This window comes from Brachionichthys hirsutus, chromosome 20 (assembly GCF_040956055.1).
Source record: "Brachionichthys hirsutus isolate HB-005 chromosome 20, CSIRO-AGI_Bhir_v1, whole genome shotgun sequence".
Classification (NCBI taxonomy): domain Eukaryota; kingdom Metazoa; phylum Chordata; class Actinopteri; order Lophiiformes; family Brachionichthyidae; genus Brachionichthys; species Brachionichthys hirsutus.
Genome location: NC_090916.1, coordinates 4,273,296 through 4,300,522, shown reverse-complemented (window position 1 = coordinate 4,300,522; position 27,227 = coordinate 4,273,296). Strand labels below are relative to the sequence as shown.

The following is a 27,227-nucleotide window of genomic DNA, read 5'->3' as shown; positions in this document are numbered from 1 at the left end:
AAAGGATTCCGTCCCAGGCTCGGGTCAATTATGTAAGATGGAACAATGGAATGAGTTACGGGGGGGGGGGGGTCCTCAAGTATAAAAGGCAAAGAAGATGTTAGAAAATGGGTTTGGAAAACATCCTCATCCACAATCCTGGAGAAACAGACAATGATTAAAGACTTCTGTGCATAGAACCCAAGAAAAGCATACTACGGACGTCTGACATTTGCATTTGCTTCAAGATTATGACACATAGTTTAAAATGTGTATTTCTGGAACAGGTTCATTTCAAGTATTCCTGAGCTGGTATCCATTTACAGTCATGTGGACACTACAATATTGCATCCTTGACTTGTTACCAAAGTCCTCACTTTTTCATTTCTCTAAAAGAAACGACTGCAGCCAATTTCCAGCTTCACTGGAGCCGTTGTTAACCTGGAGATGTGCGACTCGCTTGAGGATATTTATGTGTTTGCTTTGATGAAGTAGACACAAGCAGGCTTTTGTCTTTCTGATAATTGTCTTAGAAGACATTCAGCCGAAAGAAAATTGAGGCCAAAATTAAACTAACATTGACATGGGTGTGGACATATACAAACACAGGCATGCAAGGATGCACACAGAAAATATGGTGTTAAGTCAAGCCCTATTGTGGCTCATTTCTAATAAGAGAATTTCAGCCATTGGTCTGTCTGCTCATTTCCTTATCATACTCACAGGTTGACAGGGAGGTTGAGGCTTCAGTTGATCTGAATTGGGTTGGGGAAGTGTGAAATCAATGATCGTACAAAGCTCAAACAGGACATCCATCTTTGGTAAGGTAAGTACATGTTTACCTAGTGATCAGTGCAGCCACTCACCTCTCTGCTCTTTAATGGCTAAATGAAATGTAAAAACAGACGCAGGTGGTAACATTGATCTCTCCAGCATGTGTGGTATTTGCTAAGGGGACAGAGGTCATCTTGGTGTCATAAAAATAGTGTTTGTCTTGCAAAGGTCTGGCATTTAATTAAAGACCTCGTACCTTTATCCAGTGACAACATCGATTTGATATTGTCCTGCTAATGACACTGTTTTGTGTCGTTAGCACTGTGCGTCCGATAAGAGTAGCACAAACCCCTGTGCTAACTGGACTTGTCCTGAACAGAGCTGAACATAATTCAGTCATTGGTCATGTGATTGGAATAATCTTGGAACAACCTCACCTGTTGGCAACCTGTTAAAGTCTGCTTCCAGGTTATTGTGCATGTGTGCGTTTTGTTTTCATTAGTTCTGGAAGCATGCCACAATTTATGGCCATGCAATATATAAAGGCCACATCTGTACTGAAATAGATATTTTGTGGAGATGAGTCGGTGCCACAGAAAAAGCTTTGAACACCGGGGGTTGCTTTTTTAAGTAATGTGGACTTTTATGACGCATGGCTGTGTCATAAATATTATGCTTTAGCCAGTTGATGCATGCATGTTGTGTCTGATGGAGAATCATCGAGTACCACACAAGCTTTTTAATTATGCCTCCTGTGGCATTTGACCTCCAACCCTTGCAGTAGTTTGTTCTGTCCACTGGGGAAACTGGCGATGCAATATGTAGGAAATGAGAATTTTCATCTCTCTGCTGCTTAATGTCATATTGAGTGGAATATGATGCATTGAGAAACCAAAAGCAGAATTAACATGCAAGTCATTATGTGAAGCTGCATTTTGATTTCATACCTTGTGATTTATTGGGATTATTTGTTTCACATGGCTTTAAATATGTCTTCCTGTTAAAGTATAAAGATTTTATGATAGTTTTGATTGAGATTTAAAAAAAAATTAGCACTACTCTTAGCGACACCGGTTTTGTTTTGGGTATCACAAAGTCAGGCAAGGTGAGTTTGAAGATGTGTCCCCCGAGATGGCTTCAGCCTCGAGGGCTGCTCTGACCCTAATAGTGTGAAAGGCAGGTTAATGTCATTGTTGAAGAGGCACATTACGAAACGTTGTAGGAATCCGCACTGGAAACTATCTGTCTGTCTCTGACCGTCAGTCAGGCATACAGGGATGAGGCGTATAGAGGAGGAAACAACTTCAGCTCTGTTCTAAACGGTATTAAATCATTATTGTTCAGTTTTCACATGGAGTCTTTTCAACACTAAAGAATACATGTTGAGAATATCAAACTAGCAATACTCACGGGTGCAGTATTGATTAGGATCTTTTTTCTGTCATAACATCAAGGGCAAAATACTTTGGCAATTCAAATACACCTAACAGCGCTGAAGTTTTCTCCTCTGTTAGATTATAATTATATGTTGTTGATGTCTTTCTTCAAACAATTTTAGTCCTCAAAGGCAACAACAGACACAGTAATGTAAATGATTGTCCAATCAGAATTTAACACTGAAACTATGAGGTTTCTCATATAATCAGGCCATAAATGGTCAAACTCCAAGTATGTGTGTAATTGTTTTGAAGTTACTTGATGAAGATCTTTATGTGTGTAACATTTATCTTTTGCTTTAACTCTTACCAGCTGCTCCAGATAAAGTCAGACACAAATAAAAACCCTCTTCTTGCCTCTTATGGTACCAAAGGTGAAGACTAAGGGAAAGTGTTGTTTTAGGGGAATTTACATAAATGTTTTGTAAGGAATGTTTCAGTTCAGCACTTAGATTGGCCAAACCTGTTCCATCTGGTTTTCTTAAAAGCAATTTGCCTTCCAGACTAAAGATTCTGAGTCCATCATTCTTTCTCACTGATACACATTGATACTGGTTTTCTTGCTGTCACCCTAGTCACATTCATAGTAGGTGGAAAATTAGTAATGAATGTATTTCCTCATGATTTATGATCATGTGGTATTTTTTCCATATTTTGTTGTAATAATAATGTCAGTACTGCATCAAGTAGCTATAAATCTTAAATAAGTGCTCATCTGGTTTATTTAAAAGTAAAACTCCTGTGAGGCTCTTGGTAATCTATTTATTTTGAGATATTACAGACTTGGACTGGTCAAATATTGAATGGATACATGATCACAGTAGCACCAAAAACATAGAATGATGATTAGTTCTCCTGGAATAAGTGAGGCAAAAAGTACCGTAAGACAGTTTCCTTTCACTGGGTTAAAACGAGCTGCAGTCCTACTGGAGGCATTTAATGCATAAATGGAGATGAGTTTTATTATGTATGTTGTCTCCATTCAGTGTGTCCCTAGTCAACCCTTCCACCGGTGGCTGACTGATGTAGCCTAATTTTAGTTTATGAGATGTGGGACTGCTGGGTGTTATCCTAGCTGCCAATTTAGGTGAGGAGGTTGGGAACAGCGTATCTCCCGGGGCTTCTGTCTATCATAATAATCTCATCATCGGGGGTTGGACAGGGTGTTTGGACCTCACTCACTTCCTGCAGCTTCCTCGGTGCCTCACGTGGCACTTACACATTTAAGGCTTGTGGCACTACTATTAGACAGATTTCATTCAGCTGAGAGATATATTATCTAATGCTAACTGTTGAGACTGGGAAGGTCCACCATAGTCTCAACATTAGATATATATACAGAAATATGTTTTAGGATTATTTATTTAATTGTAGCTGAGCACACACTGATGGGGTGCATCCTATTTACGCCAGCCCTCTGCGGGACGCGTTATTGGCTCCCTGCCTGGTCTCATTTCTTAATCCCCACAGGGATGTGTGCATCTGTGTTTTCGGTCCCCTGACAGGATGTGTGTGTCTGTGTTATGGTCCCATGGAAGGATACCACAGATGGCCCGGCGCAGGGTTTGACTCGGTCTTATACGTCTCTCTGTGCTTTGATCTGGTCTGTTTTCCACAGCTCATTGACTTGTGAGATGTAAAGCAGATGATAACTTTGGGTCAGAACCTGTTATGTGTTCGCATTATCTACTCTAGATGTTCTACCCCTGCATAAAGTTTAATGAGGATGTGGGGGGGAGACATGAGCGTATTAGACATTAGATTATGTGTAATTAAACAGCCTTTCCCAATTACTTGGCATCTTCATAATGAGAGCTTACACCCATCTCAACAGCTTTTCTTTTGCTGCGGTTGCATGCTGTGTGCTGACTGTCACGCACCAATGGAGTACTTTTGTTTCATGTCTGCCTCTAAATCCATTTTCCCTAAATGAAATAGACAAACCAAACCTTCAGCCTCTCCAGCCAACTTCTGTCACACGCAGCTGTTTCACTCATCCATCTCTCCCTCAGTCAATGCTCTGTTCTATCGCTACACTTCTCTCCTCTTCCTGTTCTATCTCACCTCCCCGTACCTCACACTGCCTTTGTTTTCGCTCTCTGAGCAGCGTCTTTCCGTTCATTTTTCCTGTGCCTTTTCCTCTTTCTTTTCATCTCTGTCTACCTGTCATCTCACCCATCAACATCCAATTATAATACGGAAATGTGAGATTTCTGTCTTAATGTTAACTGAGGAACAGTGGGTACTCGCACACACACACATTCGTGCAGCCATTTTCGCTGATGCAACGTGTAAATCACAAGAGAATAAATCATAGCCTTGATGATTTGAACGTATATTATTTTGATTATAAATCGGATGAGGTTTTTTTGGGAACTGGACAATGTCTAAAATTGTTTGCAGTTATTTGGTTATTTAAAGAGTATAGTCTGCATTGCATTCACACTGTTTCAGGCCGAGTGTGAGGTGTAAGAATAATTAATCAAAAATACAACCTCTCAGTGCAGGTGCAAAACATAAAACACATTTATAATGAGTAAAGGGAAATGAAATACATTTTGACACCTTTCTGTTCATCACAGCTAACCTTTGTATTACTTGCATTAGTGCTTTTTCTTACTGAAGCAAGATCTTAAACAAAGGTCTACTCTACAATATCACGATGTTTATTTTCTCCAGATTACGGTAATCAGTCTGAATTTTTTTTCAATTTTTTATGTCTCAATCTTTGGATTAAACACGACTGGTCTGATATGATGACTACTGAAAACAAGGCCAGTAGTTTAATACTTCTGGTCTAAGGCCTTTACTTTGGCCCAACAGCTGGGAAATAAAGCCTCACTGATGTTATTCTATCTATTATTAACCTCCTTCCTCACATATCCTACTTCCACGCTTGTTTCCCCCCCAAATCTTGCAAACTGGGTCCTCTTTTTGCCAATCGTTTGTACATGTAATTGTTGTATACAGGAAATTACACTCTTAAGATGAGTTTCTTGAGGTCCGACTACATCATCTGTGTTCAGTGAATTCAGCATTTCTTTGTGACTACAAGAAATAAAACATATATGACACATGGACCTCGTTGGCCTTTCTAATTCTTTCTCTCTGCCTCTTCTCCTGTGTTTAGGTCTTCTTAGGTTTGTGAGCAGCCATGACAAAGTCCTATGAATTCAACTGGCAGAAACACCTGCCTGAGTTCATGCAGGAAGGCTCCTCCTTTGACAGGTTTGATGAGGTAAATGTTGATTTCACGGATGCATAAGAGGTTGAAATCGTTCATAAATGTCAAATAAATCAACATATAACTCTGACTATCAAAAATAAATAACCTGTTTATTACACATTCATAATTCAGGTTTGAATTCCTGGTTTGGCTGTATGAGGGTTTAAACTGCTGTAAACTATGTGGATTTATTAGTATCCTTGTTGCTACTGACATGGGTAATTTGTCCTGTCTTATTACCATTTACCCTTAATGACCATCCCTGGGTCAGTTATTAGCAGGCACACACACACACACACACACACACACACACACACACACACAGAGCACACGCTCTAGCTGTAGGTAAGCCACATTGATCAGCTTAATTTTGAAAGATTAGCATAGCAACTCCAACACATCCACTGAGAATCTTAATCATTGCTGTGGAAGTGTCATCTGTGTGTGATCTCGTTGTGTTATTGTCAAGTCAAATCCATTTTTTATTGTGACCCTTTATTCCGAATCACAGCATTCTTCATAGGGCTTATTTGGTTTTATTTGGCCAGTAATGTTTTTTTTTTCTACTAGAATATTTATGTGTTATAGATCAAAGTACTTCAATTAAAATCAGCAGAAAAAGTGAGCTCCTCTGGTACACAGAGCTACAAGACAATGCATTGCCTGTTTATCCAGTGCCAATGTATATTTATTTAGATAAATGGTTCCAGTAACATTCGTGTCACCACATATCCATCATGCTCTACATGCAACCATAAGTATCTGTATGATGCTGCGTATACCTTCCTGCCTGTTGCCCACGTTTCCTCTGAGTAACTTAATAAGGACATTTAGCTCAGACATTTACCAAACAAAGGCAAAGCATGTCACACGTTTCTTGTATTCACATGCTTTTTTAACTTTGTCTATATTTTACTGCATGGTGCTGAAGTTTAGCATTTTAATATTTGTTGTTGTTGCCCTTTTATGTTACATGTTGCACGATTGCACCAAGAAAAAATCATTGCTTGTGAATCCTTTCACTGACAATGGCGAATAAACTGATTCTGATTCTGAACTTGCTTGACAGTTTAGTAGAAGTAGTGAACTCTGGAAGTGAAAAAGAAACTGGAGGTAAAGTAATTTCAGGAGAAAATAAGGCTTTTTTTGTTTAAATCTGACATGTCGTTACATAAACACAGACTAGTAATGTCCTGATGTCTCACTCTTTTGTACGAGTCTGTGTGCCTGACAGAGTGAAATATACTTGCCTGACAAATACAAGGCCTGCAGGGGATATTTTTTCCAATTTAAATTACGTACGGCAGGTCCACCCACTCCTTATCAGTTCCTCTCTTACAGGCACAGACACACACACTCAGCAACACAAATGTCAAACAGCATCAATGCTTTCTATTCAACAATTTCACTGTTGAGCAACAGATGGTAGAGACAGTTGTTTTACTGCACTACATTACTTATTAAATATTTCAGCTGTACAGAAAGTACTGGGAGAATGGGCAGATTACATTTTATTCCACTCTCCCCCCCGCCCCCTTTTAATTCCTGCTATGAAGTCGGCAACATCAGGATATTTTTTGCAGGGCACCCCGGTGAAGAAATGTGCACATAATTCATCACTTTACCCAGTTGTGTTCAATGACTGCTGTGATGGAGGGACACACACACTGAGTTGAACTTGTGCAGGTATACTTAGAACGGAATGTACATTGTAAATTTGAGTGTGGCCTGGATTAAATAACAAGGTTCCACCATCCATCCAAATCTATCAGAAATGATTGAACTTTCCTAACTCTTTTTTTTTGCATGTGGCGTGACTGAGAGTGTTCTTGTAAACCTTTTAGCTTTACAGGGACCAGATGGGTGATAGTGTAACGCTAGACTGCTGTCTCTTCTTAACAGTCATGGTTGATTTGGACCCGTCTCTTCCTTTGAGTCGTATTTGCAGCATGTAACTTTAGACTCAGTAATAAACATCAGATAAAACAGACTCAAGCTTTTAGCTGCACTTCACAGTCTCACTGTTTCGTAAATAATAAAACTAATTTTTCAGTTGGTATTTATGGTGATTTTAGCTGACATTATATCCCCAAATACAAAGCGCACGTATGTGTGTGTGTGTGTGTGGGGTTACTATTAAAGTGACCCAGCTGTCATGACCCATTCTATTTTTGTCTGTTTTGTTTTATCCCTTTCAGGTGTGTGATCTGGGATTTTAAATAATACACTCACACTTTGACTCATTCATTCAACAGTACAATCACAGCTTCTAGCTGATAGAATTGAATGAAAAATGTCAGTTTAGGAGAAGATGGCTAATCTTACTTGGGTTTCTGCAGAACTTAATAGAGGACTCTGTATGCTACATGGGACATTAGGGTGTGCATCAACATCACATTTGAACCCTGCAAGATTCATACACATGTGTGCATCTCACCCATCACAGAACTGTTTGCCTGGGTAATAGGGTTCTTCTGTGTGTGTGTGTGTATTCCTAGCCAGGCAGGTTCATCTTAGAAAATGAATTAGAGCTGCATCTGTTCATCTGGTTGCATAAGTGTGGTCTGTGTAAACAGGCTGGTTATTTAAAGTCTTGTCATGTTAAATAAAACTCTCTGATTGATGAAGCACCTTCTCATATTAAAATATTTCCTTCCTTCTGCAGGACCCGTACATGTTGGAGCCCAATTCTCAGGTGAAGGTGGACGAATATGGCTTTTTCATCACCTGGAAGAGTGAGGGAAAGGTACAACTTCTGACTTTTATTTTTGTGTGTATTTATCTGTGCCAAGGGATCTTTCAGAAATTTAGTTGGCATGAAAAAAATCTAAAAATCTTTTAAGAAGTATTTTTTATGTGGCATAAACCTTTAGTCCTTGGAACCTTGTAAAACATATTTAGAAAAGCACCGTGCCACCCCAATCGTCATCATGACGCATTCAGTGCCATGTTTGATAACAGTGTCCCTTGTTCATTTATGTTCCAAGTGAATTTATTTAAGAACACATGTACTTATGTAATTTGATGCTTACAAGGGAGCAGTAGTTGGTGGTGTTAAATAGTTCTTAAATAGTCTAGCACGTCCTCCATCATGTTCTCCTTATCCTTGTGTGTGTCGTTCCTACAGGAAGGCCAGCTTCTCGAGTGTTTTCTCATAAACAGTATCCGCGTTGGAGCCGTACCAAAGGTGAGACTTCAGGAATGATAATTTCAGCTTGCCTGGCCCCCCAATCAACCGTTCATTCTCTCGCTTCCTCAGAAATACTTCTTGTAAAACCTCTTTAGACAGCAACAGAAAATAGCTCTTCAATATGTATACAATCCTGGCAGGGTTTACTTGCACACCTTATTTGAAAGTTTATCTTGCGGCTTTGGTTTGTGGGCTACAATGACACAATGGCAATCCAGCCCGTTTTTCAATGTTAGAATGGGCTGTCACAGACGCAGTGGGCATTTCAGGAGCTGCGCTATGATGTGTACAGCAAAACATGAGACTCCCTGTCTCTGTCAGAAGGGACATTGTGTTATAGAAAACTGGTCTCGGATAACAAATATATAAAGACCAGCTGCATTATTCTATATTTTCAGTGCAGCTGGCAACCAATAAGTTATTTATTTAACTGATATGGAGCCAGATAGATACCCACACCTACCGGTATATGCTTGCTCTATATCTAATATTTCTTAAAGCAGTTTTCGCCTTGTCATTTGTATTTGGTATTTGTTCAGAATTGTGAAAGCTGTTGCAGGAGTGCCCTTGTGGATTCATGCCTCTCTTTCGGATGCAAACCTGTCAGACCACACTGACACTAATGTGTGGTGTGTATCTAGCCATTGTCAGGCTGTGTATGTCTGTTGACAGAAGGAGATGGTTTGTTTGCTTGGCGTTCTGTGTGGGACCCATGCATATGTGCATGTGTATGTGTACAGATACCGCAGCCTGACAGCAGCTCTTGTGTGATGAAAGCTAATCTACTGTTCTTTAAGGTTCAAGACTAAAGACAACTGATTTGCGAGGCTTCTTCCGGGAGGCTAACATGGTTACAGGAGCCCAGAGAGCTGTTTCAGATAATCCAATGAGGAAGAAAAGATTAATTGTCTTGGAAAGTCAGTGGCAGGGGTTTTAAAATGCTGAGCCTGTTGCTTGATGCTGTTAATCCAGTCATACAATACACATACATTTACATCTTCCATCTTTTTATATCATGATTTTTCCTTCCCTCCACTACCTGTAAATATTAAAGACACCTCAACAGCATACACTCATCACTTTACCGCTTATTTGATTTTGTTTTTGACACCCTTTCTGTGGATAATTCTCTTCCTTTTTTATGTAGTGTGTTAATATTTTGTCCATCTGACAGCATGTCTGCTACGTTGACTTACTTTATCTTTCAATTAGGACCCCAAGATCCTTTCATCATTTGAGGCCATTGGAAAGACAGAAGCAGATTTAGAGGGCTGCATTATTTGCATCTGTAGCGGCACAGATCTGGTCAACCTCAACTTCATGTACATGGTGGCCGAGAACCCAGACACTGCCAGGGTAAAGACGTTTGGCCATGTGTAACCCAATTTTGATTGCAGGTTCATGTGAACAGCACAACGCACATGCAATCTGATTGTTTCAGTTCAGATGCGAGCTTCACCTTCAGATTTCGTCGTGTCGATCGTTGACATTTGTTAACATAATTACTGAGATAGATACTACGATTTGCTGTGAAGCACGTCCAACACTTCATCAGCTGCTCATGAGCTGCTCAGTGCTAGTTAAATGCTAACAGCATTATAGTGCACATGTACAGCAGGTCACATCGTGGCCATTTCCTTTCAGGTCACTGACCAATAATCTGATAGAATCTGCTCTAGGACCACATATGAAAATCACTCAAATTGTATTTGAAAATATTGTGTTTTTATATCCATGTAGCAAATCACAAATCAAATTCATATCACATTAAAGATCGAATTGGAACTGACTCGTTTCAGTTTAGTGTGACGGTAGCCTTTCATATGTGTGCCTAAATTACATCTGATTCCCGCTGTCGTGACAGGAGTGTATAAACCTTTTGATATTGTCGTCCTCATCAGTGTTTCTGTCGATGCAGGCAACAGTGCATTCATTCATGTTTACTGCCACTGCTTGTTGCATATCAGCTTTGTGTTTATCGATGAATGGTCGCTGTGTAAAGAGAGTGTGTTCTGAAATCTAGTGTTTGTTTGCAGAAGTGGATTGAGGGCTTGAGGTCAGTGATTCACAACTTTAAGGCCAACAATGTCTGTCCAATGACCTGCCTCAAAAAACAGTAAGTGTTTTTTTATACCATGTCTTAATTATCTAATTGATGGACCTGTAAAGTGCTTCTTTTTTCATCTGTTTTTTTCCATCTTGTTTAGTTGGATGAGAATGTGTTTCTTGACCAATGTTAATGGAAAGATTCCAGTCAGAGGGTAAGATTAAAATGATAGACGTTGTCAATCTTTGTGTCATTGTTTTTTTTATGTGTGCTTCATTCAACCTGTCTTTCTATCTACCATCTACTGTTCTTTATTTTTCCCGTATTTGTAGCATCACTCGGACATTTGCATCAGGAAAGACAGAGAAGGGAATCTTTCAGGCTCTGAAGGATCTTGGCCTTCCTAGTGGAAAGGTTCGCCTGCAGACTTGTAGTAAAATTGATCATATATGGCACTAAAATCTGCAGGTTTATAGCCCTCATGTGAAAAACGTTTTGTTACCTTCCACAGAATGACGAAATTGAGCCATCAGATTTCACCTTTGACATTTTCTACGCGCTCACACAGAAGATCTGCCCTCGCACAGACATAGAGGAGCTCTTTAAAAAGATGTAAGTGTCATTTTTGATAGCCTGCCATCTTCTTCTAATTGCAATGCTTACTGATCTTGTGCTTCAAAATAATTTAAAAACATGACAAGTCCCCCCCCCCCAAAAAAAAACAGCTTAATAATCATCCCTTTATGTTTTTTGATACCTGTACAATAAGTAACCAGGGTGGATATTTCTGCGCCTGCTGCACTAACTGTGTCTGGACAGCCTAACCTGCTTCTATAGTTCAGCATTAATTATTACTGATGAATAACATGTAATTATTACTAAAAGTGTAACATTTAAGTATGATCCTGTTTTTGAAGACTGCTTTTTAATTTTAACTTACAGACTGTATGAATGACAGCGGGTGTCTCTTTCAAGAAGCATAACATTATTTTTTTTCTAATTAATTCCTTTTCAGCAATGGGAACAAAACAGATTATTTAACTGTAGACCAGTTAGTCAGCTTTCTGAATGAAGTAAGCTCTTTATCATTCATTAACTTCTCTGTGTAGTTTGCTAGCTCGTGGTTACCCTCGTCTTGCTGTGTGGAAGTTGCCCTTCAGCTCGCACTTGACATGAAGTGACACTCGTGAAATATCTTTTACTGAAACTGACAAAAACAAAATTGACTTCCAATCAGCCTGCAAGGACAACTTCCACTGTCTCCCCTGTTCGACATTCCCACCTCATCCCATTCCCTGCATTCCCCCCTGTTGCTGCTTGCCTTCCCTGTGTCAGATTGGTGTTGCCATAGCAATGGGAGGGTTGAGGTTACCATCCTGTTGCTTCCCGCTTGTGTCATCTTGCTTCCTGCTGTCTGTTTTCTGAGGCCGTGCTCTCCTGTGTGGCTGAAACCTGCTCAGTCCTTCAGCTGTATATTTGCATGTGTGCTGTTGCAACATCCTGCAGACCCCCCTAGTGGCCAAAGCTTTGGTTAGATGGATTCCCACTTCACTTAGTATGTGGGAAGTGACATCATAACATAGTCTTTGTAGTGCATTTTTTGTTTTAGAGCTGTCTAACCTTTGCAACACATAAGACAACACAAATCCTTAACCATTGCCCCTGTTAGTGTGGCTTACAGTTTTGAATTTAAATATTTTTTTTTACACTGTGTTCATAACTGAATACTCACTTTTCATGGCCACCGTACTAAAGTTATTAAAATCAGGTGTAATTAATCATTCGGTACGAGTCAAAGGAAATGTTTTTGATGAGCAGTGTTGGTATCTTGTCTCATGTGGCATTAATATTCTCCCCCGTCCTGTGTGTCAGTGTAAGATATAGTGTAGATCCAGTTTATTTGGACATAAGTATATTTGAATATAATGTGTGTAGGTCAATCTGTTTGTGTGTGTGTTGCTCATCAGAACCAGCGTGATCCTAGGTTAAATGAGATCCTGTTCCCGTTCTACGACCCTAAGAGAGCCATGCAGATCATCGACAAATACGAGAGAGATGATGAGCTGAAGAAGAAAGGTACAACAGAGCTGGCAATGGAAAATGAGATGGCTAAGGCTGTGCTGCCATCTGTCTGTGTACCTTTAAAACTGCAGTATGCTGCATCGCGTCCAGCAAAGTTTACTTCCCAGGCCGTCCTTTGATAAGAGTTTTCATTTGGCATAATAGGTGGCAATCACCTTATTTTCAGCATCTTAGTTGCTTTGTAATTACAGTACATTTTTCACAAATGAACATTTACTAGTGTCTGTACTTACCGGTAATAGATATACGGGGTCAGTGATTTCTTAATACAGTTAGTAATAAATTATCTTTAATCTATACTAGAGTACATTTTCCCTCTTCTATAGAGCATATATGCTATAATATAGTTTAGAATTCAGTGTTATATCTATACTATCGTACACTTGTATTAACTGTATACGTCTAATGTATAATAAATAGTATAAGTATGTTTTCTATTTATACTAATACGTTTTAAGAACCTCAGTTTATTCTCATCATTCTGCTAGATAATCAGATAAGGAAACTTTGCTACCCCCAGGTCACATGTCTAGTGATGGGTTCTGCCGGTACCTGATGTCAGATGAAAACGCGCCCGTTTTCTTGGACCGGCTAGAACTATACCAGGAAATGGAGCAGCCGCTGGCTCACTACTTCATCAGCTCCTCCCACAACACTTACCTGACAGGGCGACAGTTTGGGGGGAAGTCCTCAGTTGAGATGTACCGCCAGGTCTTGCTGTCTGGATGCAGGTCAGTAAACTGTTTGGATACAGGTGACTGACACATTCACACATTCCACTGTATTGATATACACTTTGCCTAAACAGCATATTTATGCAGCGAAGGTTAAGTCAGGCTACTCTATGTGTGCATTATATCATATTTTCTGTGTGCTCTGTCTGGTCAGGTGTGTGGAGCTGGACTGCTGGGACGGGAAAGGAGAAGACCAGGAGCCGATTATCACTCACGGCAAGGCCATGTGTACAGATATTCTGTTCAAGGTGAACACACAGAGGAACAGTTGCCACTTATTTTCTGGTTGCTTCAGTATTTTTGCATGAGGTAGAGCTACCCCCTCGAGTCAACACTTCTTCCTCTCTTCATCCTCTTCTTCCTCCTCCAACAGGATGTTATACAGGCCATCAAGGAAACAGCATTTGTCACTTCAGAGTTTCCTGTTATTTTGTCCTTTGAAAACCATTGCAGGTATTTGTTCATCTAGTAAAAAGCAAGCAGATTAATGCATAAGGGTTTTGCTATTATGATTTCAGTTTTTATGACTCCAGTGCTTTCTTTGTGTGTGTGTGTGTGTGTGTGTTTATCAGTAAACCACAGCAGTACAAGATGGCCAAGTATTGTGAGGAGCTCTTTGGTGACTTCCTCCTCAAACAGCCTCTGGAAAACTTCCCTGTAAATATTAAATATTCAATTTCTAATTCAAACTGTCTCTTAGACTTGATAGTACTTTGATGATAGTCCTTTATGTCTAAATGTATGAGCTTTTGTATTTCTCAGATTGAAACTGGGCGCTCCTTACCCTCTCCAAATGAACTCAGACGTAAAATCCTCATCAAAAACAAACGCTTGAAACCTGAAGTTGAACAGAGTACGTAGACAACTCAGCTTAGTTACTGCACCCTGAATTTGTTTTTTATGTCTTAACAATTTTATGTGTATGTCCTGCAGAACAGCTAGAGGCCTTTAAGAAACACATGGAGGCAGGGGAGACCAACACCCCTGCCATCATTATGGGAGAGGAGAATGAAGATGACCCAGAGAATGGTCAGCACGATGTGCCCACTTTATCATGAGATTATTTAAAGCTTTGGCAAATATAGACTGAATGCATTAAGCGAAGAAAAATGTGTGTGCAAAATGTTTTATACCCAAAATAAAACTTATTTTATGTGTCTGTAGGAGAAAAAGAGACTGAGAATAAAGATCTGAATTCAGAGGCCCCCAGCAGTCTGTCAGAGGCAACCAGTGAGAAAGAGGCCAACAGCGTTTCCCAGAATAATACTGTCAGCTCAAGGAAGGAAGAATTTAACAACAGTATCAAGAAGGTGTGTCATCTCTTCCAGGATTATTGGCTTCTAGAATACTAAAATGAACCTTTACATTACAAGGACCTGGTAAAGCTCTTGTTTTACAGATAATCTCAGCCAGTTTTGAGATGCAGACTTGGCTTCTTAATTGTAAATCCTTGCTTCCTTCAATAGTTTTCCTAAATATAACTCCCTGACTCGAAAATAGTCAGGACTCTGAGTAAAATGGAAATAAAAGCTGAATGCAATCATCTGCAAACAAACTCTCTCGCAATTGTTTTACAATAAGATGAATACCTAAGTTTATATAACAACATCCTTTATTAGAGGGTTATGAACTTGAACCCATCTTTGAGCTTTTTGAGGATGACCCTTTTGTTTTGAGGCCCAGTTCTGATAATGCCACATGTGTTTTCAGAGCACGCCACATCTTTCTAAGTTTTCAGAAACATGTTGCAGGAATGAAATTCAGAACAACGAAATTAAATGTAAATGTCTGTGTTTCTAGATGCCAGAAGATGAAGTGACAGAGATGTCTGAAGCCACGGAAGTAACAGACATCACAGATGTCTCAGAAGCATCTGACCAAGACAACAGCAAGAAGGTATGCATTCATTGCTACATGTTTCTCTCTCACAAGCACCTAATGGCTTCTTAGGAAAAACACCTTGGTCATCTCTGAAGTGTGTGTGAAGTATGAGTATTTGTGTTTTTTGCGCCTGTCCTGTGTAGGGCGGGGAGGAGGAGGAAGACTCAGAAGAGGCTTTGATAGCTCAGTACACATATGTCGGAGCCACTACTAACATCCACCCGTATCTCTCAGCCATGGTCAACTACGCACAGCCCGTCAAGTTCCAGAGTTTTGGTATGGCAGAGGGTGAGCTTTGGCATTGGCTTTTTTTTTTCTACTGTGATCCTGCTAGATATTTGTTCTTAAATACATAGAATAAATGTATAGGGTTGTCCAAAGTGATCTAAATAATTTAAAAATGAAATAACTCAAACACATCTCCTTCCCTTTTCCTGTGTTTCAGAGAGAAACATCCACCATAACATGTCGTCTTTTAATGAGTCTGTTGGTCTGGGCTATCTGAAGACCAATGCCATAGAGTTCGTCAAGTATCTTTTCAGCATTTTTCTGAACACTAGAATTACCGGTACCTGGATTTTACAAAATTGCATAATTACATTTTAGATTCTATTTGTTTCACAAATCCTTTTTTTATATATATTACTGAACCATAATGCTTAGCAAGATGTTTCAAACCTGAATTAACCGCTTTGACCACTTGGGGATAGCAGAATGACGCGCATCTTAAATGAATATGGCAATCTGTTGTCTAACAGTCCAGGAGCACTGTATATGATCTTTGCATGTATTGAGAAAATAATCTGGCTCTTGAGTAGCTATTCAGCAATGTCTCCTACTGGTGTTGAATAGGTAGTGTACGGTGGGTTTTTAGAACTTCTCTGCAGCTGGTGGCTGTGGCTGAACCAAAGCAGTAAAGCGTCAGCCAAAGAATTAAACAATGGACTGCAAACTGATATAAAGCTCAATTACACCCCCCCCCCCCCCCCCCTTTAATAAACAGTGGAAACTCTTTGATGGTTTATTATTATTACCACTACTTGGAGTCCCACTATTCTTCACTGAGCATAGTTAACTTCACTCCATTGTGGAATTTATGAGCCAATAAACTCTGAGTTTAACTTCATAAATTGAAATCACCCAAATAAGGTCAGAGTGTTGGGTCAGAGCTAATATTTTCGAGTCATATTTGTTTCCACTCTACTGTCACAGAAGAATCGGAAGCCTCTGGAGGCATGTGTGCCTTTGTGTGCCTTGGCCTGAAACACACATACAGTTATTCTCTATCCCTAATGGGACTGACCCAAGCTGTTCCCGCTAAAAATAGTCCAGTAGTCTGCGTGGTGTAAACGTCCACAATCACTCAAATGTATACACACACATGTACTGGAACACACATGCTCTCACACTTTAAAAAAAAAGAATCATTCCTGAGTGTCAATGCAGTTACAACAAGCGGCAGATGAGCCGTATCTATCCCAAAGGGGGTCGGGTGGACTCCAGTAATTACATGCCTCAGATCTTCTGGAACGCTGGCTGCCAGATGGTCTCGCTCAACTTCCAGACCCCAGGTACCACAGCACACAATAATGTTCTAATGATAATATTCACAATACTCTCTGACCTCACATAAGGGTCAAGTCCTACGTGAAGCCTGCAGTGAACATTTGTTTGCTCTATAAAACACTATATCAAGAAAATAAGGTATTTTCAACATATTCTATATAAGAATAAATAATTTACCTCACTGGGCCTCACATTAGATTTTAGCATCTATAAGGTTTAATCATCTCGGTTTGCAGCATCAGGTTCTCATTTTCCACTCCCTATACTTCATCTGTTATCTCTGTTTTACGCACATACACACACACACACCTATACAGTGAATGATGCCTGTTGGAAAACAGCTGCTGCCCCATGGCCAGAGGCAAAAGCGGTTGGACCATATGGCCTGCTGCGAGCGAAGCATGTGCAAGGCTGACCTCCTGTGATGAAGGGATGAGTGGTTAGAGGGGAGACACAGAGTGCCATTAAGAAATGTAAAATTTCTGTGTCTCTCACTCTCTCTTCCCCCTCTCTTTCTCTCCTCTCTCTCTCTCTCTCTCTCTCTCTCAGCTAAGGTAGCTTCAAACAGAAAATTTGACGGATTTGAACTAGGTTTTCTTGTGTTTAATGTTGTGAGAAGGTCGTGTGTGTGTCTCAGTCTCCAAACACCTCTCATGTACTCCCTCAGATCTGGCCATGCAGCTGAACCAGGGGAAGTTTGAGTACAACGGCTCCTGCGGGTGAGAACAGCTTCTCGCCCCTGCCTTTTTCTAAATCTCATCCAACCAAACCCACCCTTTTCCAACCCTCTCTGGAGCTCATCAATTAAGGCATGTCACATCTCATTACTAGTTACCAGCGGGGACCAGCATAGCTACTGTCTTCCCCAAGAGCCAATGAGTTGCTGTGGGGGAAGCGTGCTCATCTTCGCCCGCCTCTGAATCTCTCTGCAGTCATCTATCTCTTCCCCTCTCCATCGCTGTCTCCATCCCTCGGTTCTAATATTGTCCCCGAGGGCAGAGATTTTACAGCTAATGCTGAAAATCTTTAATGTAGGAAGATCCGGTCTCTTACAGACACTCATTATTACTAATATCATTTTTCTGGGCCACCAGTGAAGACACAATCCGACGTAAAAACCCTCAGTACCACCATATTCCTGATAGGTCATTAGAGATTTTGATTGAAGTTAAAACTGTATCGGAAGCCCATGTAGTATCCATTTCATATCACGTTTTATTTCCCATATTTTACCTAAAAGATTGAGATTTTGTTTCTTCTTATTTATTGTGTGTCTGTCAGGTTCCTCCTGAAACCCGATTTCATGCGGCGGTCAGACAGAACGTTTGACCCTTTCTCAGAGACACCGGTGGACGGCGTCATCGCTGCAACCTGCAGCGTACAGGTCAGGTTATTCAGACTCTAATCACACTGGAAAACATTTAAAGCCCATGATTGATAAGTTGTTACCTGTAAATGTAATAATATTCATGTGTATGCTAAATATAGATTATCTTGACATTTTTATTTATTTGCTACTCCTGAGAGGAAATTAGCAGTCTTTTTTTTATTTTTATTTTTTACAAAGCTTTCTCATAGCATTTTAAATATCGCTTCCATAAAATCCTTCATAAATATTCATAATTACATCCTGGTGTTACTTTAGGTGTTTTCTGGACAGTTCTTGTCAGACAAGAAAATAGGCACCTACGTTGAGGTGGACATGTACGGGCTGCCGACGGACACCATCCGGAAGGAGTTTCGTACACGTATGGTAATGAACAACGGACTGAACCCAGCTTACAACGAGGAACCATTCGTCTTCAGAAAGGTAGACAGAAGGGGGTTGGGTGATAAAGAATACAGTGATGTAAAACAAACGCGCTGAACATTTTTGAATGCTCCTGCGTTGAGATGGAAGCTGGAAGCTTTAAAACAGATGTCCAGGAAAGCCATGATTTGCGTTGGTGGAAATGTCTCTGAAGTAAAAAGAGAGGAGGAAAACTAAAACAGTAATTTGAGAAAGGTTGACCAAAGGAAGACGTCATTCCATTCTAATTTGCTCTGGTTCACATGAAAGAAGAAAGGGAAGCAAGAGGAAAGAAACAAACACTCAGTAAACTCAATTACTGATGGAGGGGAAAAGGGAGAATGGAGGAGAGAGACTTGAGTCACATAGAGAGAAAGAGAAAACTGCTGCTCTCAGCAGAATGAGGAGTCTCTCAGCCATGACTGTGACTCCAGCTTCACACACACCATCAATCACAGCCTGCCGCAGTGCTGCTCTACACACACACACACACACACAGCGCATCACGAGACTCTTTTCTGACTCACTCTGATGCACTCACAACACAGAAACAAATGCCCTCAAATGCTACGACACCTTTTGCCTGCGTGAATATGCAGCTCCGTGAAGATGACTCAGAGGGAACGATACACTCTGACAGCGCACACCTACAGTAACCAAGGCTACATTTGCGTAAGCGCACACAGACACACTCGCGTGCACTTCCAGCCGTTCATCGCTACTGAGTATACTTCGCTCTTATCTCTTAGGTTCCCTTTGTCAAGGTATTAATCATCCTCCTCTCTCTGTTCACTTATCTCCACACACAAGGCTAGTTAAGAGTCTCGCTCTCTTTTCTTTCTCTCCACTACGGTGCGCACACAAAAGCGCGTGTGTGTGTGTGTTTGTGCACGTACTTGTTGTTGAGATGGCCTTGTCAGTAAGATGCACTGTGTGTTGTTATTTTATCACACCTTTTTCCTGTATCACACGCCGACCATCCCCTGATAGTGTCCCATGCAGTTTCGGCCTTGACCTTCCCCTCTTTGGAATTTGTCTGTTTGTTTATTAGCAGGATTACGTAGAAACTGCTGGATGGATCTCCATGAAAAGCCGAGGATGGGTCTTGGTCTAAATAACCTTTGAGAGCCATCCGGATACATGACTGGATACAAATAAAATCTAGATTTTCCTGTTTACTTATATAGGAGACTTTTTCAAAAAATCATATCTTGTAAAATATGCATTCAACTCACTCACAAAACAATCACAGTCATAAAGGGATCTGATATTCAACCACCATGCAAAATGTCTTTTGGATCTGATCCAGAATGAGGTCAGGAAAAAAAGATATTACATTTTAAGATTGAAAACTCAATTTATGGATTCAAAAATCTGTTAAAAATGCACATAAACTCTGAGTCACTTTACATTTTCATGGTTGCTGTGTAAAGATACCAAGAACAGTTTGGAACATTTTGATGATGATGATCCAGTTCACCATGTGGATGGTGTGAATCCAATTAGGAGGGGATGATCTGCTTGTCGGAGGTCTTTTCTAGTTACCAATATTCACATCAGCGTTATGAAGACTTCCTACAGTACAGCAGGGCTTATGGCTGACTTTCATTGTCTGTCCTCACAGCCTTTTGCCTCGTTTTCTTATATTCTGTCTCCTTGTCCGTCCTATCTTCTATTTCCCTTTTTCCCACCCTCCCAAAGGTGATCTTACCAGATCTGGCAGTACTGCGCATTGCCGTCTATGACGACAACAACAAGCTGATTGGCCAGCGGATCCTTCCTCTGGATGGCCTGCAAGCCGGCTACCGTCACATCTCGCTGAGGAACGAGGGAAACAAGCCATTGTCACTGCCCACCGTCTTCTGCCAAATCATCCTCAAAACCTACGTGCCCGACGGCTTTGGGGGTGACTTGGATAAGCGCGCACACACTTACATGCACACGTACATAGAAAACATGTACAAAACGTCATGCATGTACATTTCTCTATGTCCTTCCATGTTTAAGTGTACCGGTAGACTTACATTGTTTTACTACTCAGTTTAGTTGTGGCTGACGATAAAGTTATAGCCTGCAGGAAGGAGAGCAATAAAGGGAAGGCAATGCATCTCTCTGCTCTGCTCACTGACTCCGCCCCGGGTTGGTCTGAACATTCAGAGTAATGGCATGGCGCAAATGATGATGGCAGTGAATGTGCAGTGTTAGACAGTTTAAAACAGGCAGACGCATACAAATGCAGGATGATTGGGATTGTCATTAAATACAGCCGAGGGGCTTGCGCAGAGGAACCATTACTGTAATCACTAGCTCTGTTCCATAAGATCTGCTGCAAGAATCACTTTCCTATCAGAGACCGTATGAAGCTTAAAATAACCTTGTGCTCCAGAAACCATTTCATCTAGTTGTATGCGTTTACCCCAGTGCACACTAGTAGACATAGTTACCATAATGAGGCAGTGGTTAAACAAGGAGGACAGGTTTCATGATATGTCTGTCGATCTGTGTCAGGGGAGAAGAATTAAATCCAAGATGATGACTCTTAAAAGTGAATTTTCCTGAAATTATTAACCCGTTAAGTCTTGTTTGGCCTGTCATTAAATATATTTTATTTTTCTAAGTAAGTATTTTGTGTGTTTCAGCAATTGTGGATGCCCTATCAGACCCAAAAAAGTTTTTGACCATTGCAGAAAAGAGAGCTGACCAGATGAAGGCTCTGGGGATCGACACGGTACGCATGACAATAAACACGCATTTCTGAAGCTTCAGTATGTAGAACCTCTGAAGTCCATTCTGGTTTGTGCCTGATTAAGTGGGCACAACCAGCTTTAACTCATCTTACTGAAAAATAACTGTTTATTTTTGATGTAGTAACCGAACACTTAACCTTATTTTCCCTTCTGTAGAACGACATCGCAGACGTTCCCAGCGGAAGCTCAAAGAACGACAAGAAGGGAAAGGGTAAAGGAGACACTGTGAAGACCAGCGTGACACCGCAGACCAGCTCAGACATGGCACAGACATACAATGCCACCCAAAACAACACAGCGGAAACAAAGAAGGGTAGATTCAATATATATGTTCATTATTATCTACATACTGACATGATGTGTACACAAGGTGAAGGTCACTTTCTTCTACTGCAGATACTGCACTTGTGCCTAATGTCAGCATTGATGACTTAAAACAAATGAAGGTGGGTGTTTCCCGACTTAATAACAGCATAATAACAACTCTCTGTAAAACATATTAAATGTGATAGTCAAGTACTCTAATAATTATAACAAAGTCATGCATAACTTGTATAAGAAAAGCTACAAACATGGACAAGTAAGTTAGTGATGAGTGGATGTGATCTCACATTGGAGATGCATGCAGTAAATAACTGTTGATCAACATGTAAAAATAATCTGTAATCAAACACAATAAATAATAATTAGTAAATCAGTGTTTCTATTTGAAGATAAACTTGATCAAATGACAGAGATGCTTGAATCTGTGGGTGGTAAATATGATGAATATTTAGCAGGTAATGTGAAATAAAATCATTTTACAGTAGTGTTTTAATCATTAAATAATAAAATAAAGAATTAGCACATAGTTACAACGGCTTAGTAGCTAAACTCGGCATGAATGGTTTAAAAATACTTTGTGTATTCTATTAGAGAAAGTAAACTGTAATCAGTCTAGTACTAATAATGAGCTTTAAAGGATCAAAATAACCAACATTTTTGTCCCATTGCAGACGTACCTTAAACTGATAAAGAAGCAGCAGAAGGAGCTGAGCGCTTTAAAGAAGAAACATTCAAAGGTGGGTGAACTTCTTAATGCCAGCCTTTCAAAGAGGCTGCTGCTTATTCTGAACGGTGATGCATTTGCTTTTCTCTAAAGGATCAAAATACAATGCAGAAATCCCACTGCACCCAGGTGGATAAGATGGTGTCCCACCATGATAAGGACAAGACCACCTTGGAGAAACTACTTGAGAAAGCCATCAAGAAACGAGGGTAGGTGGAAAAAATATTGACTGTGATTAAAAAGATGTGTCTCAGAAATAATCAGAAAAATGCAACTCACTTTTGGGAGGAAAAAAAAACTTTGTCCATATTTGTCTTCAGTAGTCTGAACTCATGACGTCTGTTCATGCGGTTTCTCTGCAGAGAAAACAACTGCCAAGAGCTGAAGAAGGAGACAGAGGATAAAATCCAAACGCTGATAGCTCATCACAAAACCAAGGTGGGTTTTTGAACCAAAACTAATATCCATAAGGATGACATGTCTGCAGGAAGTCAGTGCATGATGGACATAGGTGTGTGTCTGTGATCGTTTTGTGTGTGTAGGTGAAGGACATCACAGCACAGCACACTAAAGAGTGGTCCGAGCTGATCAGAAGCCACAGCAGTGAGGAGCAGGAGATGAAGGACAGCCACGTCACACAGCAATGTGAACACCTCAAGAAACTCCTGGCCACCGTCCAGGAACAACAAACCATGCATCTCAAACTCATCCACGAACGGTGACTGGCTCACACACACACACAAACGTATTCATACGCACTCATTTCCTGTAGGTGAGCAGACCTGGAGGAGCAGCAACCCCGTGAATAGCTAGAGTGAAGCTGCAGTCCCCTAACTTCTGCTTGCAGCTGGTTTAATTCCTGTCAGTGTGCTTTACAGCTCTTGTGTCTTCTTGCTCTACGCTTTCAGACAGAGCAAAGAGATGCGGGCCAACCAGGCCAAGATGTCCATGGAAAACGGTAAAGCCATCAGCCAGGACAAGAGCATCAAAAACAAGGCGGAGCGAGAGAGGTGGGCCTGAACACTGTATCCATCTGCCGTCATGTCACTCACCAGGAGGTCTATTGGCTGAATGTTACATTTTCCTGCTATCTTTGTTGTTCTGTAGGAGAGTGCGAGAGTTAAACAGCAGCAACACTAAGAAGTTCCTGGATGAGAGGAAGAGGGTAAGTCAATCACAGTTTTCTTTTTAAAACATTTACTGTAGATGAAACTATAAAGTAAGGACACGTAGTTTCTTAATAGTATAGTACAATTATTAGGATACCTATTATTATACTACTATTTTAATTTAAGTTTCCATTAAATTTGCAATAAAACATTCTTACCAATGAACAAATGAAGAAGGCATTATCAGACAGAAAAGATCTCTAAATACAAACAGTTTGTGATCTGGTTGGCCTGCGTGTTGCTGGTGTGTCTGCAGCTGGCCATGAAGCATCAGAAGGAGATGGAGCAGCTACAGAAGAACCAGAGGGAACAGGTGGAGAAGCTGGAGAGGTTCAATGAGCAGGTACGTCAGAATATTCACCGGTAATATACCAAAGAAATGAATAACCGACATGCCTGCCATCCAACCTTCTGTAAGATGATGGCTGTTCTCCATCTGCAGAAATGTATAAAGGCAACATTTATTCGACACTCTTTCTATATAAAGCAGAATATCTCTCCGTTTATGGTCCCCTGGCTTTTTAAGTGCAAATGAAAGTCAAGACGGGGGACCGGAGACTGATTTTTATCCCTAGATAGAGGCTGCAGTTTCTGTCGCTTGTGCTGTAAACTGTAATTAGTTTTGCAGGAGCTGTTCCACATAGCTGCCATCAGTGTGGCCTCCAGGGACTCTAAATACAAACTTCAAATATAAACCATGAAGTCCTCACATGTTAAAGAAACAAAGCCTCTCTTGTAAATACTCACTGTCACAAAACGTTTCTTTATGCAGTAACAAGATGGAGTTGATTCTCAGTAATACCTGACCGGACTATCTCTTATATTAAATGTACATATCTCCGCCTCACCATTTCATTTTGTCATCTGCCACACTCATTTACCTTACATGTATACACACATTTATTTGTTTTTAATTTGATTTACTTCTTCCGGCACAGCTTTTGAAATCACACCATGCAAACAAACAGGTTCAAGGTAGGCATCTCCATCTCACTCAACTCTCCCTCTCATCATCGTTTACTTTCACAGCACAGTATGTGATCGTGTCCCGCTGCTAAACCTTTGTGGTGGTCGTTACGCATCACTCATACGGAGCTTGTGGCTGATATTACCTGCACAGAGGGGAGAAACAGAAAAGCTGCAATTACAACTCCAGATAAAAAAAATCACACCTCACATTTCGTAAGGGAGGTGACACGGTGGTGCAGTGGTTAGCACTGGGTGTGAATCCTATCTGTGTAGAGTTTGTCTGTTCTCCCCGTGTCTGCGTGGGCTTTCTCCAGGTCCTCCGGCTTCCTCCCACCAACAAAAAGGAAATGATTTCCTGCAGGTGAATTGATCACTCCAAATTGTCCGTCTAGGTGTGAGTGTGTGCCAGAGTGGTTGGTCTCTGTGTGGCCCTGGTGATGCGCTGGTGACATGTCCAGGGTGTACCCCGCCTTTCAGCTGGGATAGACTCCAGCCACACCCACGACCCGCAGGGCGGATAAAGCAGCTGTAGACGTGGCGACTGAGGTCGTCTCGTCTACAAGAAGATGGATGGATGGATGCGATACGGACCGTTGGATCCTCTGCATGCGTTTAGTGACGTGTCGCTTCTGCTTGTTAGTCTAACGGTGTTTCCTGCCTCCTGTAAGGCCAAGGATATGCAGCAGATGGTGAAGTTGGAGGAGGAGATGGACCGCAGACCTGCCACAGTGGTGTGAGCGACTGAGACTGTCACACACACACACACACACACACACACACAGGTACAGAACCACTCCAGTTAGCCCTCTGCAGCCCTGAGATATCAACCCTGTCACACACAAACACACGGCGGTCAGTTTCTGCATCAGTACCTTGCCTACTAGCCATTTGAGCTTCTCGCTGTTAACCAGTTATCAGGAGAGGAAGTGTAACCAGGGAGACAAAGCCACCCATTCAGACGCACCCCCCCCCCCCCTCCTCCTCCACTGCACGTAGACGTAAACCCTCACCTCTACTGTTCCCCTCCTGACTTGTTTGGTTTTAAATCGGTTCCAGACTGCTCCAGAAACAGTGTGATAGAGGGGGGAGGAGAATTCAGATGTAACGTCAATCCAGCACTAAATGAATACGTTTATGAAATATGCTACACACTAGTCCTGTCCTGAGCACTTTGTATGTGATGGGCCGTCATAGCAAGGGGAAATGCTACAGTGCCCTGCTGTGGATTTTATCTGTAAGAATGTATTATTTTAAATCACTGTATGAGTAGCAAACACCCTGTCACCTATTCCTTCAATGTACGTTTTATTATTGTTGTTCAGCAACGTTGCTGCCCGGGCTGAGTCTGAAGACTATAAAGGGATCATAACTTATTGTTCACGATGAATTTGTATGACTGATTTCTTTGTGGAGTTTTGTTTCTTTTCGTGGGATGCGCTGAAGAGATTGTGTAACTGCTGCCCTTCATTTAAGCCACAGTACTCATTTTCAAGAAAAGGCGAAAGTCAGTCTTTCTTTTCAATCCCAACAATTCCTTGTGCTTAATCATCGACACTTCATGCTCAGAATTATATATTCTATGCGAAAACAAAATGAAAACGTGACCTTTAATTTTAAGGAATAAAATAATATACAGAAAAGCACCGAAATAATTATAGATGAAAATCATGTAAAAGTCATCAAAATGTTTGGTTTCCTGAAGAGATCAAATTCCCCACAAACCAGTTTTAAAATATCAAAAAAGGCGAATATGAAGTGAGTATAATGGGATTATTATTATTGGTTTTTGCTTTGCACTAATAATTGTGCCAAATCTGTTAAACAAATCCATTCTTATATGTTAACTCTGTTGCTTTCATTGACCGACCCCTTCAGCTTCAGGCAGAAGTTAGAACCATCTCGCCTCCTTTGTGTCTCACGCCATTGTTTCATTAACAGCTTCTGGACTGAATGTTCCCAATCTCAGTTTGTGATCCTCATCATTCACCAGAAATCAGATTAGAGTAATATTACAGAGCCAGTCATACATCCCGTGGATTTCAGACCAGGCAGGTGTCTTCCTGTCCCAAACAGATGCACGTTAATGACACTACAGACGGCAGGAGGAAGCACTCCTGTACACTGGAGAGAAGAATGTGACTACAATGAAGTGATCCTATTGGCTGCTGTTGTGTGTTCAGATTTGAAGAAGCAAGATCGGTCATGATGACAAACAACAGCAACAATAAAACATGGATAAATGGAGCTCTGGGGGGGTTAAAGGTGTTTTGAAAACGTTTTTTGTGTTTTATTTTGTTCTGCTGTAACACACATGAAGGGTGGACGGGATGTTTTTGTATATACAGTACTGGAATGTATGTCGTCCTCTGTCATGTAAGGGCTTGGGGGTCTGTGGGATGTGGGGGGGAAAGACATTTTATCAACCATTGGTTTCCTTGTGTCTTCTTTTTGTTTTCAGCCTGCCCTCACTGCACCGCAGTTTAAAGCTCTCACCACATATCTAGAGCAGAGATAAATGAGGAAAAGTGCTTTTAAATCTTATTCCATCGCTTTCAAATGTGCCACTCGGTGTCTGTTAGGAACTTAAAGC

At 40.8% G+C, this 27,227-nt stretch overlaps 1 protein-coding gene across 1 annotated transcript; it reads left to right on the top strand.

Moving 5' to 3' along the window:
• The first annotated feature begins 5,343 nt into the window (after positions 1 to 5,343).
• LOC137909207 (1-phosphatidylinositol 4,5-bisphosphate phosphodiesterase beta-4-like) lies at positions 5,344 to 25,504 on the top strand. The gene is made up of 37 exons (XM_068753642.1): positions 5,344 to 5,427; positions 8,081 to 8,161; positions 8,543 to 8,602; positions 9,818 to 9,961; positions 10,642 to 10,721; positions 10,813 to 10,866; positions 10,985 to 11,066; positions 11,164 to 11,264; positions 11,668 to 11,725; positions 12,620 to 12,728; positions 13,255 to 13,465; positions 13,623 to 13,716; positions 13,842 to 13,921; positions 14,041 to 14,125; positions 14,231 to 14,321; positions 14,402 to 14,497; positions 14,633 to 14,778; positions 15,269 to 15,364; positions 15,493 to 15,637; positions 15,795 to 15,879; positions 16,796 to 16,920; positions 17,583 to 17,634; positions 18,197 to 18,299; positions 18,561 to 18,725; positions 20,406 to 20,610; positions 21,344 to 21,432; positions 21,608 to 21,764; positions 21,848 to 21,897; positions 22,447 to 22,512; positions 22,593 to 22,708; positions 22,862 to 22,937; positions 23,042 to 23,217; positions 23,408 to 23,509; positions 23,607 to 23,664; positions 23,925 to 24,011; positions 24,607 to 24,643; positions 25,306 to 25,504. Exons 1-37 carry the CDS (start codon positions 5,344 to 5,346, stop codon positions 25,380 to 25,382), a joined length of 3,723 nt encoding a protein of 1,240 aa, XP_068609743.1. The 3' UTR covers positions 25,383 to 25,504.
• Positions 25,505 to 27,227: the final 1,723 nt, after the last annotated feature.